A 23,099-nucleotide genomic window follows, 5' to 3' on the forward strand; every position below is an offset into this window, starting at 1 on the left:
ATCTGACTGCACAACAATTTCTCCCAGGTCTTTTTCATTTTCTACCACCCTAAGTGTAGTACCACATAGTTGGTACAATTTTCTGGGGTTACTTCTACCCATATGCACTACTTTGCAGTTATCAATGTTAAACTTCAGTTGCCACTTCTCAGCCCATCTGCTCAAATTTTCGAGATCTTGTTGCAGTAGCACACTGACAGTTGGGGAAACATTCGTAATCCAATCCATAGCGATCCTCACACCCTTTTCAAAACCTGGGGATGCACTCATAATGATGGCTAAAGGCTTGCTTACCTCTTTTGGTACATTTTTTAAAAATTTTTTTATTTCTAATATATTTGGATAGATTCCATCATCCCTAGTTATAACTTAGTATAATTCTGGTATTCCCATCCCTAAAAACTTTACCACCCACAAATGTAGATGCATTTCATGTTCAATTTGTCAGCGATCTGAACCAGATCATCAATAGTTATGCCATTCATATCCAGTGGGCCAATGTGGTTCATCCCTTGCTTTTTAGCGTTAATAAAGCACAGATTTCTTTACTACTTTTCTTTTGCATTCCTTCCAAAGACTTCTCTCATAACTACCTTAAGGACCTGATTGCAGTCAAGTTTCTGTGTTCCTTGTTAATTTATAATTATCCTATATGCATTTTTCTTCTCTTGTACTAGTCTCATCATTTGATATAAAAAAAGCATAGTAGCTCCCCTGATTACTTGCCTGAATTCGTCTTTCCGTTTAGAATTTGCATTTGGTAACATTATCAACTGGTCCCTCTGAAAAGAATTTAAAATTTATCTAAGACCATTATAGCCACATTACTTTTGCAAAAGCAAAATTCTTTCCCTTTTCCCTTGACACTAGTTCTGTCTTTAAATAAAAAGTAAAGTGCAGCCATTATCAACCCACTGTAGGATGGAAGCCTCCTCAACAATTCATGCTGAGGGAAATGGACCGAAATCTGCCACGCTGGTCCAGTGCGGGTTGGCAGATCGACCGTATTCAGTAGTCAGGGGCTTGAATCCCGGTCTACTCAAAGAGCATGTGCTACTGCACTCCCGCTCCTGACCACTGGGCTACATCTTTAAATAAATCCGCCATCAAAACACAATGATGCCTGCCACCTAGTGGATTAGTTTTAGTTGAAGTTTCTTAATGCATGAAAAGTCACAGCTGATAATCAGCTCAGGAGTATTATTTTACGTTGCTGAATCTGCAGTGTGCTGCACAGAACACAGTCAGCAGAATATTTCTGGATTTACAAGTAAATCCAGAAATATTCTGCTGCTGAGCGAGTGACTAATCTGCTAGGAGTAGTCAATAGGTGGAAAGTTAAAATCTCCCATGATAAGACATTCTGATGTAAATCACTGTCATTTGTCATATAACATATTCCTACATTAATTTTTTTATCTGGTTCTTATATCACTCCTATTAATACTAAAGTGTCCAGTGGTTCCTCCGAAATACAACGCTTTCTTATAAGAAACAGCTGCAATTTGATTATATTAATGCTGTAAGACAGTTTCCTTATGAGTTGTAACTTTTGAAGCTTCTATATAGAGAAAATCTCCAGTTGAATGCATTTACTTCACCAGTTGTGGCTTTAGTGAGTGGCACAATATTTTGCAAGATAAGGGTTACGTGGCAAGAGACAGGAGTGCATATCACCTTATATAATTATATTCTCCAAAGTATATTAGCATATTGGTTAATATAACTTTCATTGCTTTTGACTGTTGTTCAGACTTCCTGTTTATATTTCTAATTACTGTTAACAGATAAATGTAGCTAGAGATGTTTGCCTGTGTGTAACCTGTGGATTTTTTTTTTTTTTTTTTTGTGGTCCAAAGATCAACAGCTATTTCATTGTATTCTAATAAAGTAACTCCCCGGCTTACGTAATACTCGACTTATGGAAATTCAACTTTACGTAAGTTTTTGCCGGCCAGTGCAAACTTAAAAAAATCATGGTAAGTATTATGGATGTATTGTGAAAGTATCATAATGTGAACCCAATAACACTTTTTTTTTTTTTTTTTTTGGTAATTTGTTCCAAGGCCTTGGAAGTTGAAATTTTTGCTATATAACTAAACTATTTATCTCTCTAAAAGGTAATTTTTATAATGGAAATTGCAGTACACTTTCATCGTTATCATATGTTCTGTTATAAGAATCAGTTTTGAACATCTTTGTGATATTTTTCTAAAATACAATTCTGGAGGTCACTACCATAAAATAATAAAAACAATTTGCACTTTTCAGTTTATTGGGCTTTTCTGTTAGTGGAATCTATTATAAACGGGTAGTAAACTCGATCTTATTGCAGTTACGATAATGCCGATAACTGGAATTGTGTGGGTTTTTACGTCGCGGTATTATGGTGAAATGAGTTCCCCTTCACTGAAATCTTCAGTCATATAAAAAACAAATTTTCAGAATCTTCTCTTCATTCCTATATACTTATTACAATGGTGAAGGGAAAAAGACCAACGGAAAGTTGGCAGTGCTAGGAAATGAAACAAAATTGATTTAGAAATGAAGATGATTAATTAAGAATTACAAAGCAGGACAAAGTTTGTCATCTATTTCACAGAATTAGGTCTCGCTGTTTCAACAGTGAATACTATTTTAAGGGACAGTGTGCATATAAAAGAACATGTTAAAGGATCAATGCATTTAAGATCAAGTGTTCACATGCTATATCAAAGATGGAACAGCTATTAGTAATATGAATGGAAAATCAGATTCAGAAGCAAGTGCCCCCGAGTCCAATGGCCATTCAAGCAAAAGCAAGAAGTATTTATAAAGATATTAAGGATAAGTACAGCAAACCCCAAGCCAAGTTCGTGGCAAGCAACAGGTGGTTTAATAGGTTCAAACATCGCGCTGGTTTCCAAAACATTAAAATATGCAGTGAAGTTGCCAGTGCCGGTTCTGCAGCTGCAAAGAAATTTTGTGATGTGTTGGAAAAAAAAACCCTTCTAAATCTCCACAGCCCTCAACTTCCACAGCGGCATGCTTCTGAACTGGAGTGTTAATCCTGGCAACAATGCTCGAAAGGTAAAACTTTCTGACATTATCAGTGTCTGTTTCCTATCTCTTTTTGTAATTTTGAAATTTTTGTAATTTTGTATACTTTTGTAATTTTTCCTGCACATGAGAAAAAAATTGAATAAATAATTCTATTTACACGTTCACCGAACATTTCTTTTTTGCCACAATCAAATTCAGCACTCATAGTTCTGAGTGCTTCACAAGCTTTTTAGGGAAATTCCGACTTATGTAGTCTGCGGAACACAACCCTTACTTAAGTTCGGGAGTTGCTGTATAGTAAAACCTATCTAAAGTGGATAATTGTGTCAGAAGACAGTATCTACTATGCAGAGGTGTCTCCTTTGAAGAGTTGAGTGTGATTAGTTTCAATAATTTGGAAGAACAAAATTCACTGTAACTGGTTGCTTACACAGTCTTTTTTTTTAATTAATTGTCATTCTTCTTATTTGCATTTCAATTAATTAACTTTTAGTAAATTATGTCAAAATGAAATTCTCTGTTTAGAGCATTTCATTTTGAGAGTTTTATTTTCTTTATGATTAATTAGATCATTCACTAGTTTTAGTCCATGTTCATTCATTGTGACATATTTTTTTTTAATGTAATAGTCAGAACCTCCTCTCCTCACCATTAGGTCCCATTGTAAATTTCTACCTATGGACTTACCACATACAGCAGGAAATTTCCTTTCCTAAAAAGTCAACACACAGGAAAATATCAACCAGTATTCCAGGAGGAATGCTGGTTGATATTTTCTTGCTTACACAAACTTCGATAAAACCTTCATATGTAATAATGACTGACATTTCTCACTGTCAAGTGAAAGTGGTACACGTAGTTCCTGACTTCACGAGTTAATTCGTTCCTAGCGCCTGCTCGTAAAGTGAAAACTCGTAAAGCGGGAATATATTTCCCAAACACATGAACAACAGTTGTTCATGTGTTTAAATGGAAGTTTTAACTTCATAGTGCTTGGTTGTTCATTTAGACAAAATACATTTTTACAGTTCAGCATAGGTTTGCTAATAGAGGCTACCCACCAGCTGATGAGAAGCCAGTAGCTGCAAAAATCAATCGTGGTAGTGTCTCAGATTTTTTTAAGTGTATAGTAGGTTTAAGTGATACTGTATAGTTTAAAAGATTGACAGCTTAGGCAGAACCATAGATAAGGGTATTTGTTTCCAAGACATTTTGCTGAGCACTCAGCACTAAGCTCACGTTTTAGTGCTGAGTGCTCAGCCTCATCCTTAAGTGGGAGCAGAATGATCTCCATGATCCAAAATCAAATGCGGTAAAGCATACAAACTTTATTTGATTTCAGCTAATGCTTTTAAATATCCTAGGCGCCTCTGTAGCCAGGTGGGAAGGAGCAGCAGTGCATAGCACACGCTTCTTGATTAGACTAGACCGGGATTTGAGCCCGTCACCACCAAATACGGAGAATGCGGAAAGGTCAGGAAATGACAACCGCATATCCCCGGAGCAATATGGCCTTAGTTGCTAATGCTCCAAATAGCAAACAAACAGGCTTTTAAATATCCATTCATTGTATTGTACCATTGTATTTTCGTTTAAAAGTAAGATTCAGTATCCAAGGCTACCTTCCACAATATGGCTAGTGGCTCATTCTGATAATATGCCAATCTATAAACCCACTCAAATGTGGACTTTCAATGAAGATATGTCATCTTGTGAAGATAATTAACAAATGGAAATATCTAATAAAGAATATGTACTAAGAGAAGTACATATTTAATAATTCAACTCAATTATTCAAGCGGATAATTAAATGAGTTGAATATTCAGGTAACTTAAATTGAATAATTATTCAATTTAAGTTACCTGATTCAAGACTTAAATCTTTCTAAAATGAAGCTGACTTCTTGTGTTCCAGATTACAGGGATGTAACTTACTTGCACAACACACAACATCTGGATATCACAGTTGCCAAGACTTTAATAGAGTTTTTTTTTATCTTTGTGACAGAAAATCTCATGTTATACAGTATTTATGGCTTAATGGATGCTCTAGGTTAAAGTATAGCTTTAAAGCCTTGAGGCTATTATAGGCTTGTAAAAATGTAATTTAAAGGCCTTGGTGTTGCAAAATTGAGAGCATTTCATTTTTGGAGTTTTATTTTATAATTTTCAACAGGACAGCAGATCCAAACAAATTGAATTTGTTGTCCTTTTGAAGGAAACTTATGAAATTATGGAATTCCTTCCCAAAATAATTAAGTTGCACAAGATGTAACTAAAAAATTTGTTAATTTTAAAGTGGTTTTGAATTTGGTTTCACAAAATTTTATGTTTATTGCAAGTGGGACAGCAAGCAAGGAGTTTCCATTATATTGAGAGAAAAGTTTGTGGATTTTTGGCTGCTGTAAAGGGATAAGTATTTTTGATATTTTTACTGTATTCTTCGTTAATTGACCTACTACATTGTGTTTTACAAAGATATTAAATAGGTTTAGTAGCGTTCGATAACTTCTTATTTTGAATTTAACTAGTGATTTTTAGAAGTTTCGACTCTCGGTGTTGGTGCCAACATTTTGAACTAGCTGCCATATTGTAGTCGATAAGAAATAGCGTAACATATATATCTCAAACTGATAGTGTAATGTATAATGTAAAACTAGATAGCGTAATACAAAGCACTGTATTAGGAATCTGTTAGCTTATTATAGTATTATAAATTAATCAAAAATATTATTAATCTTATTAAATATTATTAAATTTCATTATTAATTAAATTGTATTTAAACAGAAATCATGACCCAGACTAGAGCTGTGAAGCAAAGATCACAGATTAGCAAGAGTGCTGTGACTCAGGGAAGAAATGAAGGGGGCGATGCTCAAAAAATGTGCAAAATGTGAAATGTTTGCTGACCTTTCTAAAACAGGACATGATCTAGCCAAGGAGGATGTCTTTGTGTGTGCTAGATGCCTAGACTGTCAAGAAATTAGGCACCAACTCAGCGTTTGTGATGGGTGTCTATGAGAGCTTGAAATGTAGGATAAATGCCCTCGAAGAAATTAATATGAGGAGCCCATCAAGCTCTCAGCTACCTAGCTGAACAGCAGAGCTCACTCCTGTGCATTAGGCAACACAGAGGCAATCTGCAAGGCAGAATGCGCTGGTCCCACAGGAACTAGTTATTGTTGATGACTCTATTGTCAGGGAGACTGGGAATATATTATACAAGAATAGGTGGAACAGGACCAGGGTGTGTCTGCCAGGGGCAAAAGTTGAAGATGTAGAGCAGATATTATCTTTTAAGGGCACAAAAGGTGATATTGTTCTGCATCTTGGAACTAATGACATTAAGAGTAAAAGATCTGCAGATTTACTGAACAAGTACAGGTCAATGTTGAAAAAAAAGTCACAAATGTCTGTAATACTGCCCAGATACAATAGGAGGCATATATGACGAGACCCTTGTTGATCAATTCTGCCCTGGAGAGATTGAGAAAAGCTCACAGGATAGAATTTTTGTCAGCCTGGTCTGTGCTTGTTGACAGGAGAGACTGTTTCTACAGGGATGGGATACACTTAAATAGAAAGGGTGCAAGAATATTTGCTGATGCTATTGAGGCAGTGCTAAGTGGGTCGGAAAACTGCTAGCTTGGGGAGGGGACATACAGACAAAAAGGTTGACAGTGCCTGCAGGCAGAAGCAAAAGTGATTCTTGCACTGCTTATTAGAATGAACAGCAGCCTGGAAAGCAAGGCAAGGGTGATATCCAGGACTGATGGGAGTCATAGTGGAACAAGTAAAGACATGGGCTGTGTTAGGGTAAATAAGAGGAACCGGCGCATGTATACTTGCATGTACACCAATCCTAGGAGTATAGTGTTAATAAATTTGATGAGCTTGAAGGGTTGTCAAGACATCAAAGGCAGATATTGTCGGGATATCAGAGACATGGTGTCACACAGACGTAAGCAGTGCAGAATTGATATTTGGGGAGTACAATGTGTACAGAAAGGATAGACAGGACAGGACAGGACAGGGAGGAGCGGATTATGCTGTTTGTTAAGAAACATAAAATCTAAAGAGGTGCATCTAACTGATGGTGGTGGATAATGCAATGTTGAGTCAGTTTGGTGTGACATAAGCACTGAGAAAAAGAAAAATGAGAGTATGTATGTATTATAGTATGTATGTAATGAATCTGATGAGTATAATGAGCAATTGTGCAGAGAAATAGAGTGGGCCAGTAAATCAGAATGTCTTATAATGGGGATTTTAACATTTCAGATATTGACTGGAACTTGTGAATTGGTCACTCGCACACTAGCAAGACTTTGGTGGATTTATTGGATGACTTTTCTACAACAACAGCAACATGTTCGAGAGGCAACCAGAGGGAGTAATACTCTTGATCTGATTATCAGCAGTGATTATTCATGCATTAAGAATTTGCAGATAAAGGAACCACTGGGTGACAGTGATCACAATGTACTGATGTGGGTATTACTTAAAGATGTAAATACCACCAAGGCTAAAGGGAAGGGCTTTTGCTTTCCTAAATGTGACTACAGGGGTCTCACATAGTTTTTAAATTCTGTACAGTGGGATCAACTGATGAAGTTACCAACGTTGAATTCTAAATGGGAAGCCTTCAGGGACTTAATTTTGGAGGTTGGTGAGGGGAACAAAGGGTGCTCTTACCAAGAAAGGCTTATGTTTTGCAAATTGCAGCACCTGGAGAGTAGGCACCTGCAAGATCTGATTGAGATGTTTAAGGCCTTGAATGGGTTGAGCAAGCTGAATGGTGATGGGATTCTTTCTTTTTCTCAGATTAAGAACTTGAGGGGGCATAGATTCAAATTGAGGAAAGACAGTTGTAGAATAGATGAATGGAATAGAAAGGATGCAGGTAGTTGATTGGTGGAACGGACTTCCTTCTTTTGTTGCGGAAGTTGATAGCCTAAAAAAATTTAATGCTGAGCTGGATAGACATTTGGAATGAATGGAGGGGTGAAATGGGAATTGTTTTTTTTGGCTGATGCTCCATAGCTTGCTTTCTTGCATCGTATGCCTATATTAATGCTAATGTCTAGAATTGATCAACAGTCCATACTCCTTTACAAAAAAATTCACCATCTGCCACTAGTTGAGAGGGGAAAAGATTTTATTGCCCCAATGTAAAGAACAAAGGACTATTTTCCAGTACTTCAAACAAAAAAATTCATGGAATTAGTGATGCAAAAAGATGTTAATAAAAGAGAGCGCTTTCTGTTATGTTTTTAGTGTATATAAAAAGCAGTATAGAATTCTTTCAAGGCATTCAGAGAAGAGCTTGTTGACAAACTCCTAAAGTATACAAAGAATTGAATTTTAATGCTACTTTTAAGTTTTAAGCTACATTTGTAGCTTAAAACTTAAAGAAAGTTTTAAGCTACAAATTGCATTTTCTAGAAAATTGCATTTTTATTTCATCCTCCTTAATTTGGATGATATCGGTGATAAATGCAGAGAAAGATTCCAGTTTGTTTCTTGCATATAAAAATGGTATGAAGGCAAGTGGAGTTAAAGAATAGCAGACTATAAGGAGCTTGACCAACTCCAGAATTGTACGAAGTACTGGGTTTTAGTGCTACATTTGGGATTTAAACTACATGTCTAGCTTAAAATTCATTTTCTATATTTGAATCTTTTCCTCCTCCTGAATTTGGTATTATCAGTGATTAACATTAGGAAGGATTTCACACCAGGATGGTTCTTGCATAGAAAAGACAATTGGAGTCCCAATGTGCTTTGCTAATTGCTGTTTGACACTTTTGAGAAAACGCTGGGGAGAGGCATACAAGCGGGAACAGTGGTTCAAAACATTTTTAGCCCACAGAAATTCACATTTTGTTAAAGCTTGTTAAATTATTTACTAAGAAACTAATAAATCAAAATTGCTGATTTTTCTTAAAACCAGACAAAAACCACAATATGTCCTTAAAAGCAAACTTTTAAAGACATTATTTCCAGTAGTGCCAGATACATATAGAAAACATTTTATTATGAGGGGAACAAAAAGTTTAAATTTGTTGTCTTATTTTATTTATTTATTTTGTTATTATCCACTTTAAATTTGTAATAGTAAGCCATTAACAAATTGTTTTTATTTTTAATATTCTATGTAGTTTTTTGCTAACCAGTTTTGAAAATTCATGTTTTTCATAATGAATATGTGGTAATACTCTTCTTTTCCTTGGTCGGATTACTGTTTCGAAACTTCTGATGTCAATGTTTGCTCAGATCGTGTCAGTGAAATTATTCTTGCAGGAATGGAATCCTTTATCCCACACTCCACTTCAAAATCTCATCCTTTATCTAAACCTTGGTTTTCCAATAAATGTGCTAAGACTGTCCAAGAGAAGAATGTTGCATATAGTAATTGGCTTGTTTCTAATTCTTCAGTTTCATTTTCTGCCTACACCAAAGCTCACAACAATTGTAAAGCAGTTATTAATCAGTCCAAACTAGGGTTTGAACAGGCTAAGAGTAGAAAACTTGCTTCTTGCCCTAATGGTAGCCGAGCATTCTGGTCTCTTGCCAAAGCTATTGGCCGCAACTTTTGCCCATCTCTGCTCCCACCTCTGTCCAAACCAGATGGTTCTGTTGTCACTTCAGCCAAGGATAAAGCTGACCTGCTAGCATCCCATTTTTCTTCCAGCTCATGTATTAATGATCTTGGTAAAACACCTCCCACCATTCCCAACACGCTCTATTCAATGCCTCCTGTGGTCTTCCGTCAAAAGGATATCAGAAGGATTTTGATGAATCTTGATGCTAAGAAAGCTCCAGGTCCTGATGGTATTTCTCCACTGTTCTCAAAACCTGTGCTCCTGAACTTAATCCTATTCTTTGCCGCCTTTTTTTCACTTTCTTATTCCAAAGGTGTTTTTCCTTCTGCTTGGAAATTTGCTCATATCCAGCCAGTTCCTAAAAAGGGTGACAAATCCCTCCCATCCAGTTATCGTCCCATTGCAGTTACTTCTACGTTTTCTAAAGTAATGGAGAAATCAATTAACCGCCAACTCTTAAACTACCTAGAAACCTTCCATCTGATCAACGAACGCCAGTATGGATTCCGTCAGTGTCAATCCACTGCTGATATTCTGGTTTATGTTACCCATTTATGGACTAATTCAATGGAAAGGTTCGGTGAAACACAAGTAGTTGCTCTTGACATCTCAAAGGCTTTTGATCGTGTTTGGCATAAAGGTCTTCTAAACAAGCTTCCACCTTATGGTTTGCCAACTGTTTTTAGTAATTGGTTATCCAGTTTTCTCTCTGATCACTCACTGAGGGTGATGGTAGATGGCTCTCTGTCTTCTAACTTCTCCACTAATGCCGGTGCCCCCCAAGGTTCAGTTCTTTCCCCCACTCTTTTCCTCTTGTATGTCAATGACCTTCTTCCATTGACTGGAAATCCTATCCATAGTTTTGCCGATGATAGCACATTGCATTCAACTTTCCATTTTGAGAAACCTTGTCCTGCTCAATCAGCTTCAGCTTCTCGAAAATCTGCTACCAATTCCTTAAATGCCGATCTCCAGGTAATTCTCCAGTGGGGCAAAGACAACTTAGTTGATTTCAACCCTTCTAAAACTCAGTCTTGTCTTATATCTCGCAAAAAGGATTCTTCTGCTCCTATGCTTATCTTTAGTGACACTCCAATTTCTAGGAAAAATGATATATCTCTTTTGGGGATTACCCTGACTTCTAATCTCTCTTGGCACAAGCACATTACAAATATTGCTTCCTCTGCATCTAAAAAACTTGGTCTTCTCTTTTGCTCTCGGCGTTACTTTTCTTCCAAACAGCTGCTCACGATTCATCTCTAACAGAGTCTCTCAACTTGCTTTCTCCCTGACGTACTGTTTCTGCTGCATGCCTCTTCTACAGATATTTCCATGGGCACTGTTCTTCTGAATTGGCTTCTATAATTCCCGCTCTCTCTTTCAAAACAGTCCGAACACGTGCCGCCACCAGCCAACATCCATTCACTGTCCTACTTCAAACCCAGAGAATCAACTTTTCATCTTCCTCATTTATTCATTCAACTGCCGTTTTCTGGAACAACCTTCCTTCATAATTATTTCCTGAAAATTACAATCTACGGAAGTTCAAGTCCAATGTCAACAAATATCTTCTTTCGTCTTCTCAACCTCCAACCCAAGCACGATACTAAGTACTATAGGTTCTAATACCTCTCGTGTTTGGGGTTCACATAAAAAAAAAAAAAAAAAAAAAAAATTTCCCAAATAGAGAAAAATTGTAGAAAGATATCCAGATATAGAAAAATACACATTTTCTAAAGATTTGGTTACAGTGATTTCTTAGTTTATGCGTGTTTAAATTACACAAATTTAAAATAACATGCAACAGCCATATTTACGAAACGTGCCACGAGATCGGGAGTACATACCCAAACAGATATTGAACTTCAACGAAACAGATTTATTTTGGAAAAAAATACCTAGTTTCATTTTTATTTCCATTGCTGAAAAGACTGTGCCTGGCTTTAAGGTGGCAAAATATTGGCTAACACTTCTGTTTGGTGCAACCTGTGTGCAGTTACCATTATCAAACCACGATGCCCTTAAAAATCATGGCAGGTCGTAAATGGCCATTTACCAGTAGCCAAACCCTAGAGAGTGGATGACTGCTGTTATTTTCAGAAGTTATCTTGGATCTCAGTTACGATCAGAATTGGAAGTGTATTACAAGGCAGAAGGAAATTTCCTTCAACATCTTAATCATTCTTGATAATGTCACAAGCCACCCACTTGGTATTGTTGATGTCTGTTCCAGTATCAAGATTGGTTTTTTTCCCCGCAAATACAACCTCAATACTGTAGCCTATGGACCAACATGTGATTAAATCTTTTAAGGCTCAGTATTTAAAGTGCATTCTGATGCAATTAGATCAGCATCTAATTGACAAAACCAACCATGAACAATTCAGTATGCTGCAATATCGGCGAGTCTTCAATATAAAAGATGCATTAAAATTAATTGATGCTGCATGATGTGAAGTTCCACATAACTGTATTCAAATTTCATGGCATAAATTATGTCCAGATCATAGCAAATCCTTCAAAGGCTCTGATACTGATGAAGATTATGCACAAACTAAAGACAAATGCATGAAACTCTCTAAAAAAGATAGGGTTCACTGAAGCGGAGGCAACTGATGTTGATGATTTAATTGATTCACGTCATCAAGAATTGTCAAATGAAGATCTGTTTGCACTGGAGCAGCATCACATTCAAGAGGAGGAGTAGCAGCAGCAAGTGAAAGCCCAGAGGTTAAAGAAGAACAGAGCCTGACAGTGAAAGGAATATTGAAAGCATTAAATCTTATAGATTAAGGACTAAATCTGTTAGCTGATGAAGACCCTAATGTTGAAGGAAGCTCTAAAGTGCAATGTAAAGTTATGCTAGAACGTGATTGCTACTACAAGTTGTTGCATGAGAAGAGGCAACGTGCAAAGCAACTAACTCTGGATTCCTTTTTCAAGTGCTCAGAGGAGCAGTCAAGTGTACTCTCCACCTCCTGGATTAGTGTAACACCACCAACCTATCTGTTCCGAATTCGAGGGAATGGAATCTGACCACGATGATCTCTCTCATCAATCTGCCTTCACCTTATTCACTTATTCTTAGCAGATACCACCACACAGATGGCACCGTTTCAAAGCTTGTTAGCTTCTCAGTGGGTGGCCAGGTACCCTGGTGTTGCAATAGCGGCAACCCAGTTATGAAGTATAACTTCATAATATCATAATATGAGAGATGCCTAATGGTGTGCAGTGATATAGACTATAAAATAGCATTAGGCTTTGCTCTTAAATATTTTATAGTCTATATCACTCCACACCATCAGGCATCTCTCATATTGTGAAGTTATACTTCATAACTGGGTTGTCCTTATTGCAACACCAGGGTACCTGCCCACCCACCGAGAAGAAGCCAACAAGCTTTGAAACGGTGCCATCTAGGTGGTGGTATCCGCTGAGAATAAGTAACAATAGTCTTCTCCACTGGTGAAGTGTTACTTATTCGAGGTAGTACAGTACCATGGCAACTTGTTGTGAAGGCATTCACAATATGAGATATAATCAAAACTATGCCAATTTAATTAATTAATTTAACTACTTTGGTTTGTTTGTTTGTTTGTTTTTAGTTAGTTGTTGGCGCATTGGCTTCTGTGGTCATAATGCACCTCCCAAGGATTTTGCAGTACTCTGATCCAAGCCCTAGGCGGGATTTGAACCCGCGACCTTTGGGTTGCCAGACAAGCACTTTACCCGCCCGGCTAGCCCGGTCGGCTACTACTTTGGTAGATGGCTACGTTAAAATGATGCTTTTGCTCTAACCTAAATGATAGTCTCATAGGTCTATTATTGCATTTTTTGGTGATTATTTACATTATGCATGGATTTAAATTACTCAAGAGTTCTGGAACATAACCCTCGTGTAAATTTAGAAGTCACTGTATATAACAAAGTATGCTTCCTTTTTGTTTGATAAAGTGTTTTCTTTAGCTTAATCCTGGGGTAAGTTTTTATCAGTCTTTTTAATAAAACTGATGCAATTTTTACCAAAAAATTTAAATAATATTAATTTCAAGAAATTCTCTCTAGGAACTGGAACTGCCTTTTATTAAAATAGCAGCACCAGAGATTGTGTCAGGTGTGTCTGGAGAATCTGAAAGTAAAATAAGAGATTTATTTGAAAAAGCAATTTCTAATGCACCTTGTATTCTTTTTATTGATGAAATTGATTCTATTACACCAAAAAGAGAAACTGCACAAAGGGAAATGGAAAGGAGGATTGTTGCCCAGCTTTTAGCATGTATGGATGGTAAGTTTCTGTTTGTTACTAGATGTTGCTGTGAGGTTTTCATTCAAATTTGTTTTAATTATTCTTTCAATTCATAGAAAGTTATTAGCTTGCTTTTACACTTTGAACTTGCTAAACCTTAACTTCCTTTTATCCACATGGATTGAGCATTTTTCTTATAAATCATACACCTATGAGCCAAAACATTATGACCATCTACCTAATATGATGTTGGTCCTCCACGTGCAGCCAAAACAGCTTGTACCCGGCGAAGCATAGACACTACAAGATTTCTAAATGTGTCTTGTGGTATCTGGTACCAACATGTAACCAGAAGATCCTTTAACTCCTGTAAGGTCCGTGATTGAGACCCTGCAGATCGGAGTTGCTATTCCAACACAAACCACAGATGCTCGATGGGATTGATGTCTGGGGAATTTGGAGGCTGGGGCAATACCTGGAAGTCTTCTTCATGTTCCATGAACCAGTCTCGAACAATTAGGTAGGTAGTAGACATCACAGTGCCCAGCACATGGATGACTAGACCCAGGGTATCCCAGCAGAACATCACCCAAAGCATGACACTGCCACCACCAGTTTGTGTTCGTCCTACGGTGCATCCAGGTGCCATCACTTCCCCAGGTAAACAATGCACATGTACTCAGCCGTCTACATGGTGCAACGGAAACATGATTCATTGGACCAGACGACCTTTTTCCAATCGCTCAAGGTCCAGTTTCAATGCTCGCATGCTCAGTGTAGGCGCTGTCGCTGGTGAACCCTGGTTAGCACGGGCACTCGGAGCAGTGTGCGGCTACGCAACCTCATTTTCAGCAGGGTTCAATGTACAGTGTGTGACACATTACTTCCATCACCAGCATTCTAATTACCAGCAAGTTGCGCCATAGTTGCCCTTCTGTTGCCAATTGCCATCCAGAAGAGCCTTCGCTCACCTCGATGAGCCATGTTTGTTCAACATCTCACTGCCGGTTCGTGTGTTTTCCCTCCTCGGACCACTTTCGGTAGGTACTGACCACAGCTGACCATGAGCACCCCACCAGCTGTGCTGTTTTGGATATGCTCTGACCAAGCCATCTGGCTGTTACAGTTTAGCCTTTGTCAAATTCGCTTAAGTCTACTGCCTTTGCTATCTGAAGAACAAGAGTAACAGTGATTAATGGAGCTCAGTATCAGGTGTTTTTTATACCATGTCCCGACCCGCGCACACACCATAATTCACCTGCAGTTGCTTCGATTTGCATAATGACTCACTGGTCATAATGCTTTGCCTCATTGGTTTATTACTTAATTAAAACTCCATGTAATGTCCTTTGTGCAGTGCATTAGAGATCTCTAATCTTTTTTATGAGTGACCTAAAGGCCAACTGTGCCCGTTCAAAAATCAAACTGACAGCAGTTACAACACTGAAAATCACTTCTTTAAATTTATAACTGATATTTGGACTCGCATAATTTGCAGTCTTCAAAAAAAAAAAATCAGTATTATAAATGAAAAAAGGCACTAGTCATGTTTCGATAAAATTCCTTCCTAATGAAATTTTTTATTGTAAATAAAAAATTTCATTAGGAAGAAACACACATAAAGAAATTTCATGTGTAAAGTCTAGAATTTAGAAACTGATACTTGCTATAATTAACGTGCCTTTCTAAGAATAATATTGATGAATAATTTAAGTTTTGCCATGAATTTTGAACCAAGAAAACAAAATAGCAGAGAACTAATATTTCTCCTTAATTTCAACTAGAATTCAAAAAGTTAGCAGTCTTATATGAAAAGTTGTAACCAGTAGTAAAATATGGGTATTTCAATGTCATTCAAAAACAGAAAGTCAAAGTAATCATTGGAAAACTCTTAAACTCACCCCTCCCCCAAATCAAAAAAACATATAAGATAGGCAAGCCATACAAAGCCCAGCTCTAAGTGGCCACAGGTACACTGAATCTCACATTACAAATTACAAAGTTAAAGATATTTTACAAAGTTTGTTGCAGACATTCTCTCAGATATGCCAAGCTCTGCTTGCTACCTGGGAGTCCAAAATGCTGATGGAACTGATATTCAGGTGACACTCAAGTGAACTCGATTTCAGCAATATTCCAGTTAGTCTGTGACAGCCAAATCCTCTGCTTGCACCTTCACGATGGTGGGACGTTAGTAACCCTGGGTATACCCCCATGTGTAAGTCCTGAAATATGGCACCAAGCATACTATAGATGACTACCCAGGTGTGAACCAATGTAAACAGGTTTGAGGTTGGTGTTCACACCACATGGAGGAATGCCATCCCTCTGTGTTACCAGGAAATACTAGGTAGATGACACCCATCAACCGCTGCAATACCACCACTTTGCTTATTGGAGGCTTGAAGTGGTGCAACCCATGTTTAATCTCCAGCAACCCCCCACTCTTTCATCATGCAGTATGACATGTCTTTTGAGGTTATGATAGACATCATGGCAAGATCCAATCTTCTTTACATTTCGAGGGTACAGCTCTAAACGATGTTTGCCGGTTGCTAGATAGTGCACTGAACCGACCCTATTGGAAGCTCTTTGGAAGGCTTCCAGATCAGCTAATGTATAATCTTGCTGTCTATACTCTGCCAGATAGTGACTGGAGGGAGTCCGAGTTGTGTGCGTGTGCGTGCATGCGTGCAGAGGGCATTGTCAAGGCCACATTATCAGGAAGCTGGGTATATTCTTGCCATGTGTATGCCATATCCAAAAATTTAATTACTTCATACAGCATGTCTCACCTCTCCACCCACCTTTTCTTACTATTAAATAAACCATGAATTGTCAAACCAATAGAATAAACTTATCAGTGAAAAGATCTAAACCTCCCAAACACTTCCTCATTTATTTCACAAATATACATGGTCTGAATTTCGATCTCAGTGATGTCCATTTCCACTTAATCTGCCAAACCCTATGTACTTCTTCTGACAGAATCCCAGTTATCAAATTATTCAACCACTGCTCATCTCAATTGTCCAAACATTTCGCTGTATGATACCTTTCGCTTCAAAGGTGGTACTTGTGCATCTGTCCGTTCTGATATATCCTCTCAGTGACTTAGTAATTTGGAATCTCCACTTTTCCGTCTTCTCAGGCACCTCCGTAGCCAGGTGGGAAGGAGCAACAGTGCGTAGCACACGCTTCTTGATTAGACCGGGGTTCGAGCCCGTCACCACCAAATACGGAGGATGCGGAAAGGTCAGGGAATGACCACCGCATATCCCCGGAGCAATATGGCCTTAATTGCTAATGCTCCTAAAAACCAAACAACAATATGAACAACAATTTTCCATCTTCTCTGTCTTAAAATCTCCCAACCACATTTTGTCAAATTCATCTGTTGCCTCTATCGTTCTTCCAACTTCACTAATCACTTGGAACTCTTTGACTTCCTCCCTTTGAAACTTGACTTTCTCCGGTCAAATTTTTTTAACAGTGAGGTAATTTTCTTTGGTAATTTTAATGTTCACAACTCCATCTGGCTTCTGTTTTCTAGTCACATGAACCAAAATGGTTGAGATGCTCAGGCTTTTGCAGTTAATAATGACCTCGCAGAGATTGTTCATTTACCACCAGAATACCAGACAATCCTGACCATGCAGCCAACATTCTTGATCTTTCTCTCACAAATAACCCTTCTAAGTACGGTCGAGGTGAGTGGTCCTCTAGACACCTCAGATCACAATTGGTGATGGTCTCTTCTCCAACTCTCGGCCACTCTCAATCTTGTGTTGTTTGGCATTATATGACTACTGAATACAGTGCTGTTTCTTGTATTCAGTTTATCATGCGAACTCCTCTGACCATTTGGTCGTCCCGGAGTATAAACAGAAAATTTATTTATTTATTTATTATTTATAAGAATGCAAAATGGGATTATCTGTGAGACTTTTTCTTTTCCTTGGTCAGATTACCATTTCGGATCTTGATGGCAATGTTTGCTCAGATCACGTCAATGATATTATTCTTGTAGGGATGAAATCCTTTATTCCACACTCGACCTTACAATCTCATCCCTTATCTGAACCTTGGTTTTCCGGTAAATTTGCTAAGGCTGTTCAAGAGAAGAATGTTGCATATCATAATTGGCCTGTATCCTCTGCCTACACCAAAGCTCACAACAATTGTAAAGCATTAGCATTAGCATTAGTAGAGGCATTTGATGCAAGAAAGCAAGCTTATGCAGCATCAGCCAAAAAAAAAACACTTCCACTTCACCCCTCTGTTCGTTCAAAATACCTGTCCAGCTGAGCCTTAAACTTATTTAGGCTATCAACTTCCATGACAGGGGATGGAGGTCTGTTCCACCAACCAACCACAAAAGCAGTTATTAATCAGTCCAAACTAGATTTTGAACAGGCTAAGAGTAGAAATTTGTTTCTTGTCCAAGTGGTAGTCGGGCATTCTGGTCTCTTGCCAGAGCTGTTGGCTGCATCCTTTTTACATCTCTGTTAAAATCAGATGATTCTATTGCCGCTTCAGCCAAAGGTAAAGCTGACCTGCTAACTTCCTACCTTTCTCCTAATTTGTGTATTGATGATATTGGTTAACCATCTCCTACCATTCCCAGTACAATCCATTCAATGCCTCCTGTGGTCTTTGATTAAAAGGAGTCAGAAACATTTTGAATAATCATGATGCTAAGAAAGCTTTAGGTCCCAATGGTATTTTTCTTCTTGTTCTCAAAACCTGTGTTCCTGAGCTTACTCCTTTTCTGTATTCCTTTTTTCACTTTCTAATTCCAAAGATGTTTTCCTTCTGTTTGTAAATTTGCTCATATCCAGCCAGTCCCTATAAAGGGTGACAAATCCCTCCCATCCAATTATCATCTCATTGTTCTTACTTTTACTCTTTCTAAAGTAATGGAGAAATCAATTAACTGCCAACTCTTAAACTATCATCAAATCTTCCATTCAATCAACGATCATCAGTATGGATTTCATCAGTGTGTCCGCTGGTGATATTCTTGCTTCTTTTACCCATCTATGAACAAATTCAATGGAAAAGTTTAGTGAAACTCAAGAAATTGCTCTTGACATTTCAAAGGCTTGAGATCGTGTTTGGCAACGTGTTTGAGAACGTTTTTTCCAACTGTTTTTTGTAATTGAGTATCCAGTTTTCTCTTAACTGCTCACTGCAGATGATGGTAGATGGCTCTCTGTTTTCTATCTTCTCCATTAACGCTGGTGTTCAGGTTCAGTTCTCTCACCCTCTCTTTTCCTCTTGTATATTAATAACCTTCTTCCACTGACTAGAAATCCTATCCATAGTTTTGCCGATGATAGCACATTGCATTCCACCTTTCAGTTTGAGAAACTTTGCCCTGCACTAACAGCTTCAACTTTTGGAATATCCACTGTCAATTCACTGCCTAAATGCTGATCTCCAGGTAATTCTCCAATGGGGCAAAGATAACTTTGTTAATTTTTTAATTCTTCTAAAATCAGACTTTTATATCTTGCAAGGATTCTTCTGCTCCTATGCTTATTTTCTACAATGCTCCAATTTCTAGGCAATATCATATATCTCTGTTGGAAATTATCCTGACTTCTAACCTCTCTTGGCATAAGCACATTACAAATATTGCTTCGTCTTCATCTAAAAAACTTGGTTTTCTCTTTCACTCTTGGCGTTACTTTTCTTCCAAACAGCTGTTCACTCTCTGTACAAATCACAAATCTGCCCTACCATGGAATATTGTTCCTCCAAAACTCTGTCTTCTAGATTCCATTCAAAAGAGAGCACTTAAGTTAATTAATGACTCATCTCTAACAGAATCTTTCCACTCTCTGTCTCACGGACATTCTGTTTCTGCTGCTTGCTTCTTCTATAGATTCTTCCTTGGGTACTGTTCTTCTGAATTGGCTTCTTTAATTCCCACTGTTTCTTGCAAAGCTGTCTTAACATGTGCCTTAACCAGTCAACATCCTTTTACCATCCAACTTCGAACTAACAGAACTAACTTTTCTTCTTCCTCATATATTCAGTTAACTTCCTTTCTCTGGAAGAACCTTCCTTCTTACGTATTTCCTGAAAATTACAATCTACAGAAGTTCAAGTCTAATGTCAACAAGTATCTTCTTTCATCTTCTAAACCTTCAGCCCATGCACGGTATATAGATTCTAATACCTCTTGTTTTTGGGGGTTTCATTAAAAAGAAATACAACAACATTGTAGCTGAAAGCTTAATAGCTTGAGCTATTAAGCATCAACCTGGAAAGCTCTTTGTATGAATAACACTGAATGAAGCAGATATTGCTCTTCTTTTAAACAAAGGTTTTTTGTGTACTTAGTAAAAGAAATACTTTCTCCTCTCATTTTATACCATCTAAACAATAAAATACAGAAATACTGATATTTCACTTGTGTCATCATCACATTGTGATTGTTAAGCAGATGTCTTTCCCTTGTGAGATGAAATTTAAAAAAATCTATAACAGTTCACAGTGCTAAATTGAGTTTTGACTGTAAATTGAGAGCTTAAAATAAATTCTCTTGGTATGAAATATTATACTTCGATTCAGAATTACATGAGGTTTTTATCTCATTTCAGCAACTGGAATAAAATTTGGAATTTAATAATAAAAATTTTTCCTGTATAGACTATGAAAATTATGTGGAAACCTACATCACAAAAATCTAAGGGTACTTTGACACTGAGAAGAAAAAAAGAAAGATGATAAATCATAGATTAAGATTATTTGATTAATTCTTGAAAAAGTTATGTTATATCAGTATTTTTAAAAATCATTTTTAGTAGTTTTTCAAATTTCTGTATATATGATAGTATTAGCTGTTTTATAGTTATACTATTCATAACCATGAAATAATATCAGACTGTTTTGACTGCTGTTATTCTCTTTGTCTACATTTATTTCATGACAGTGAACCTTTGAAGACATTCTCTGATTCAGAATCTGTTTTTCAGAAACTTAATTTCAGACTTGCAGCTTACAGAGGCCACAGTGTTATATTGATTTGAAATGTGTAACAAATGTAACATTTGAATAATATTTTTGATATATAAAGAACAATATACACTCACAAAATTTGATTTTATTAAATGTACAAAATGAGCCAGGGCAGTCAATTTTAAAAACTCCTTGACTAAGTAAAGAATTTGAATTTGCCAAATTACAAATAGGCCATCTTAATGAACATAGTAGCTTGCCATTTATTTTTTGAAGATAATATCCTTGAAGTGCCTTTAGCCAGCGGGTGGTTGATTGCTGGAACAGACTTCCATCTGTTGTTGTTGTGGAAGTTGATAGTTTAAATAAATTTAAGGCTGAACTAGACAAACATTTGGAGTGACTGGATGGGCAAAATGGAAAGGTGTGTTTTTTTTTTTTTTTGCCTGATGCTGTATAAGCTTGCTTTCTTGCATCATATGCCTCAACTAATGCTAAGTGACCTCGGTCGCTGCACAGGCATTCTAATTTTCCATGATGCAGCATAGCATCTCCGAAGGAATTATAGCAGTTTCTTCACAAATTCTTTCTTTCAGCTCTTCAGTATTGTGTGGGCAATGAGAATGCACCGGCTTTTAAGTGCACCCCCATTACAAAAAAAAGTCACATGTTCACAGGTCTAGGAACGTTGGGGGCCAAGAAATATCGCTATTCCTGGAGATGATATGATTATGAAAAAGCAGTCATATAGTATCTATTGACACCCAGTGCTATGAGACATCATGCCATCTTGTTGAAACAAACTAGCCTCATTAACTTGAGGAAACCTAGTACTAGTTCATCATTCAAAAAAGCTGGGATTATGTTACATAACAGCCTGATGTCACACAACCCTTCTATTATCATCTCAAAAAAAAAAAAAAAAAAAAAAATTGGCCAATAATGCCATGAGATGAAATTGCACATTGTACTTACTCATTCACAATGCAATGATTTTTGGTGGAATTTGCAAGAATTTTCTTCCAACCAATAACAAAAGTTTTGTTTATTCACAAAACTATTTAGATGAAAATGAGATATTCATAGATTGTGAATAAAATCTTTATCATGATCTGTTTGAGTCAGCATTGCTTGATAAAAATTTTTACAGGTAAGGAGATCGTGAGGCTTTAATTCAGTGGTTTTCAATCAGGGTGCAACAACATTCCAGGAGTGGCACATAATTTGGGTTTAAGTTACTTAAACTTATTATTTTTTTTAACTTTATATATTTATTTCATTATAAAAAGGTATCTGATTAATTTGGTAGTGATCTATAATTGATGTTTATTTTGTACCTCTATATAAAGAATAAAATTATTATATATAATTTGTATTATGAATTGTAATTTTGTTTATACCGTAGTCATATTACTGTAATAACTATCATATAACATATTTTTTATTATTGTGTGCGTGCACACACTCACGCACAGATCTAACAGGCAGAAAATTGAGTAGGGGTGCCACAAAATAAAATAAATTACTAGGGGTGCCATTATTAAAAAAGGTCGGAAACCACTGCTTTAATTCTTGCAGTACCTTGTAAGGATGGAATTTAAGTTCCAGTACATATTTGTCTTACATTCCTATTGGATAAGTTCAGTGACAGTGCATGCCGACGTGCAGAACTTTGGACTCCATATGAGAGCAGTCCTGACATTTGTGATGTTTTCTGGTGTGTGAGCACCTCTTATTCTACCGGAGGATTCTTTTCGAGAGAACCAGTTTCTTTAAAACTACTTATGTGTTTTAATGGCATCAACAGACAGTACAGTATCTTGACACTTAAGCTTAAAGGGAATGCAAAATAAATCAAGAGGCCTTGAACAGTTTTTCAACAAATATTACTTATGCATAATTAAACCCTGATAAAATGTGTCTCTGTAGGTGATATGCCCAATTACCTTGCAGAAAATAAAAATCAGGTAGTCATAGCTTAAGCTTAAAGGGAATGCAAAATAAATCAAATAGCCTTATAATTATCTTTGTTTTTGTAAAATGCCTTGACTGCGAAAGCATGTTGTGCACCACTCCACTGTTCTGTGATTACTAAACGGCATGATGTGAAAAATAGTATGTGAGGTGATGCAATCCTCCCAACTGGTACCAGAAACCTGGTTTTTAAAATTGTCCATTTCCAAAGTTATGCTATTAGTCCATTGTCCAAAGTTATGCTGAAATGTTTCTGAAA

General features: G+C 37.0%; 1 protein-coding gene across 1 annotated transcript in view; it reads left to right on the forward strand.

The window, feature by feature from the left end:
- Positions 1-23,099, forward strand: part of smid (nuclear valosin-containing protein-like smid) — a 402,569-nt gene that overhangs the window by 157,843 nt on the left and 221,627 nt on the right. Inside the window, exon 8 of the mRNA XM_090375537.1 lies at positions 13,717-13,936. Within this exon, the coding sequence (XP_090231663.1) occupies positions 13,717-13,936 (220 nt within the window). The remainder of the gene's footprint in view (positions 1-13,716; positions 13,937-23,099) is intronic.

The sequence above is a fragment of the Mastigoproctus giganteus genome, chromosome 6 (genome assembly GCF_048544385.1).
Source record: "Mastigoproctus giganteus isolate SK-2022 chromosome 6, ASM4854438v1, whole genome shotgun sequence".
Taxonomy (NCBI): domain Eukaryota; kingdom Metazoa; phylum Arthropoda; class Arachnida; order Uropygi; family Thelyphonidae; genus Mastigoproctus; species Mastigoproctus giganteus.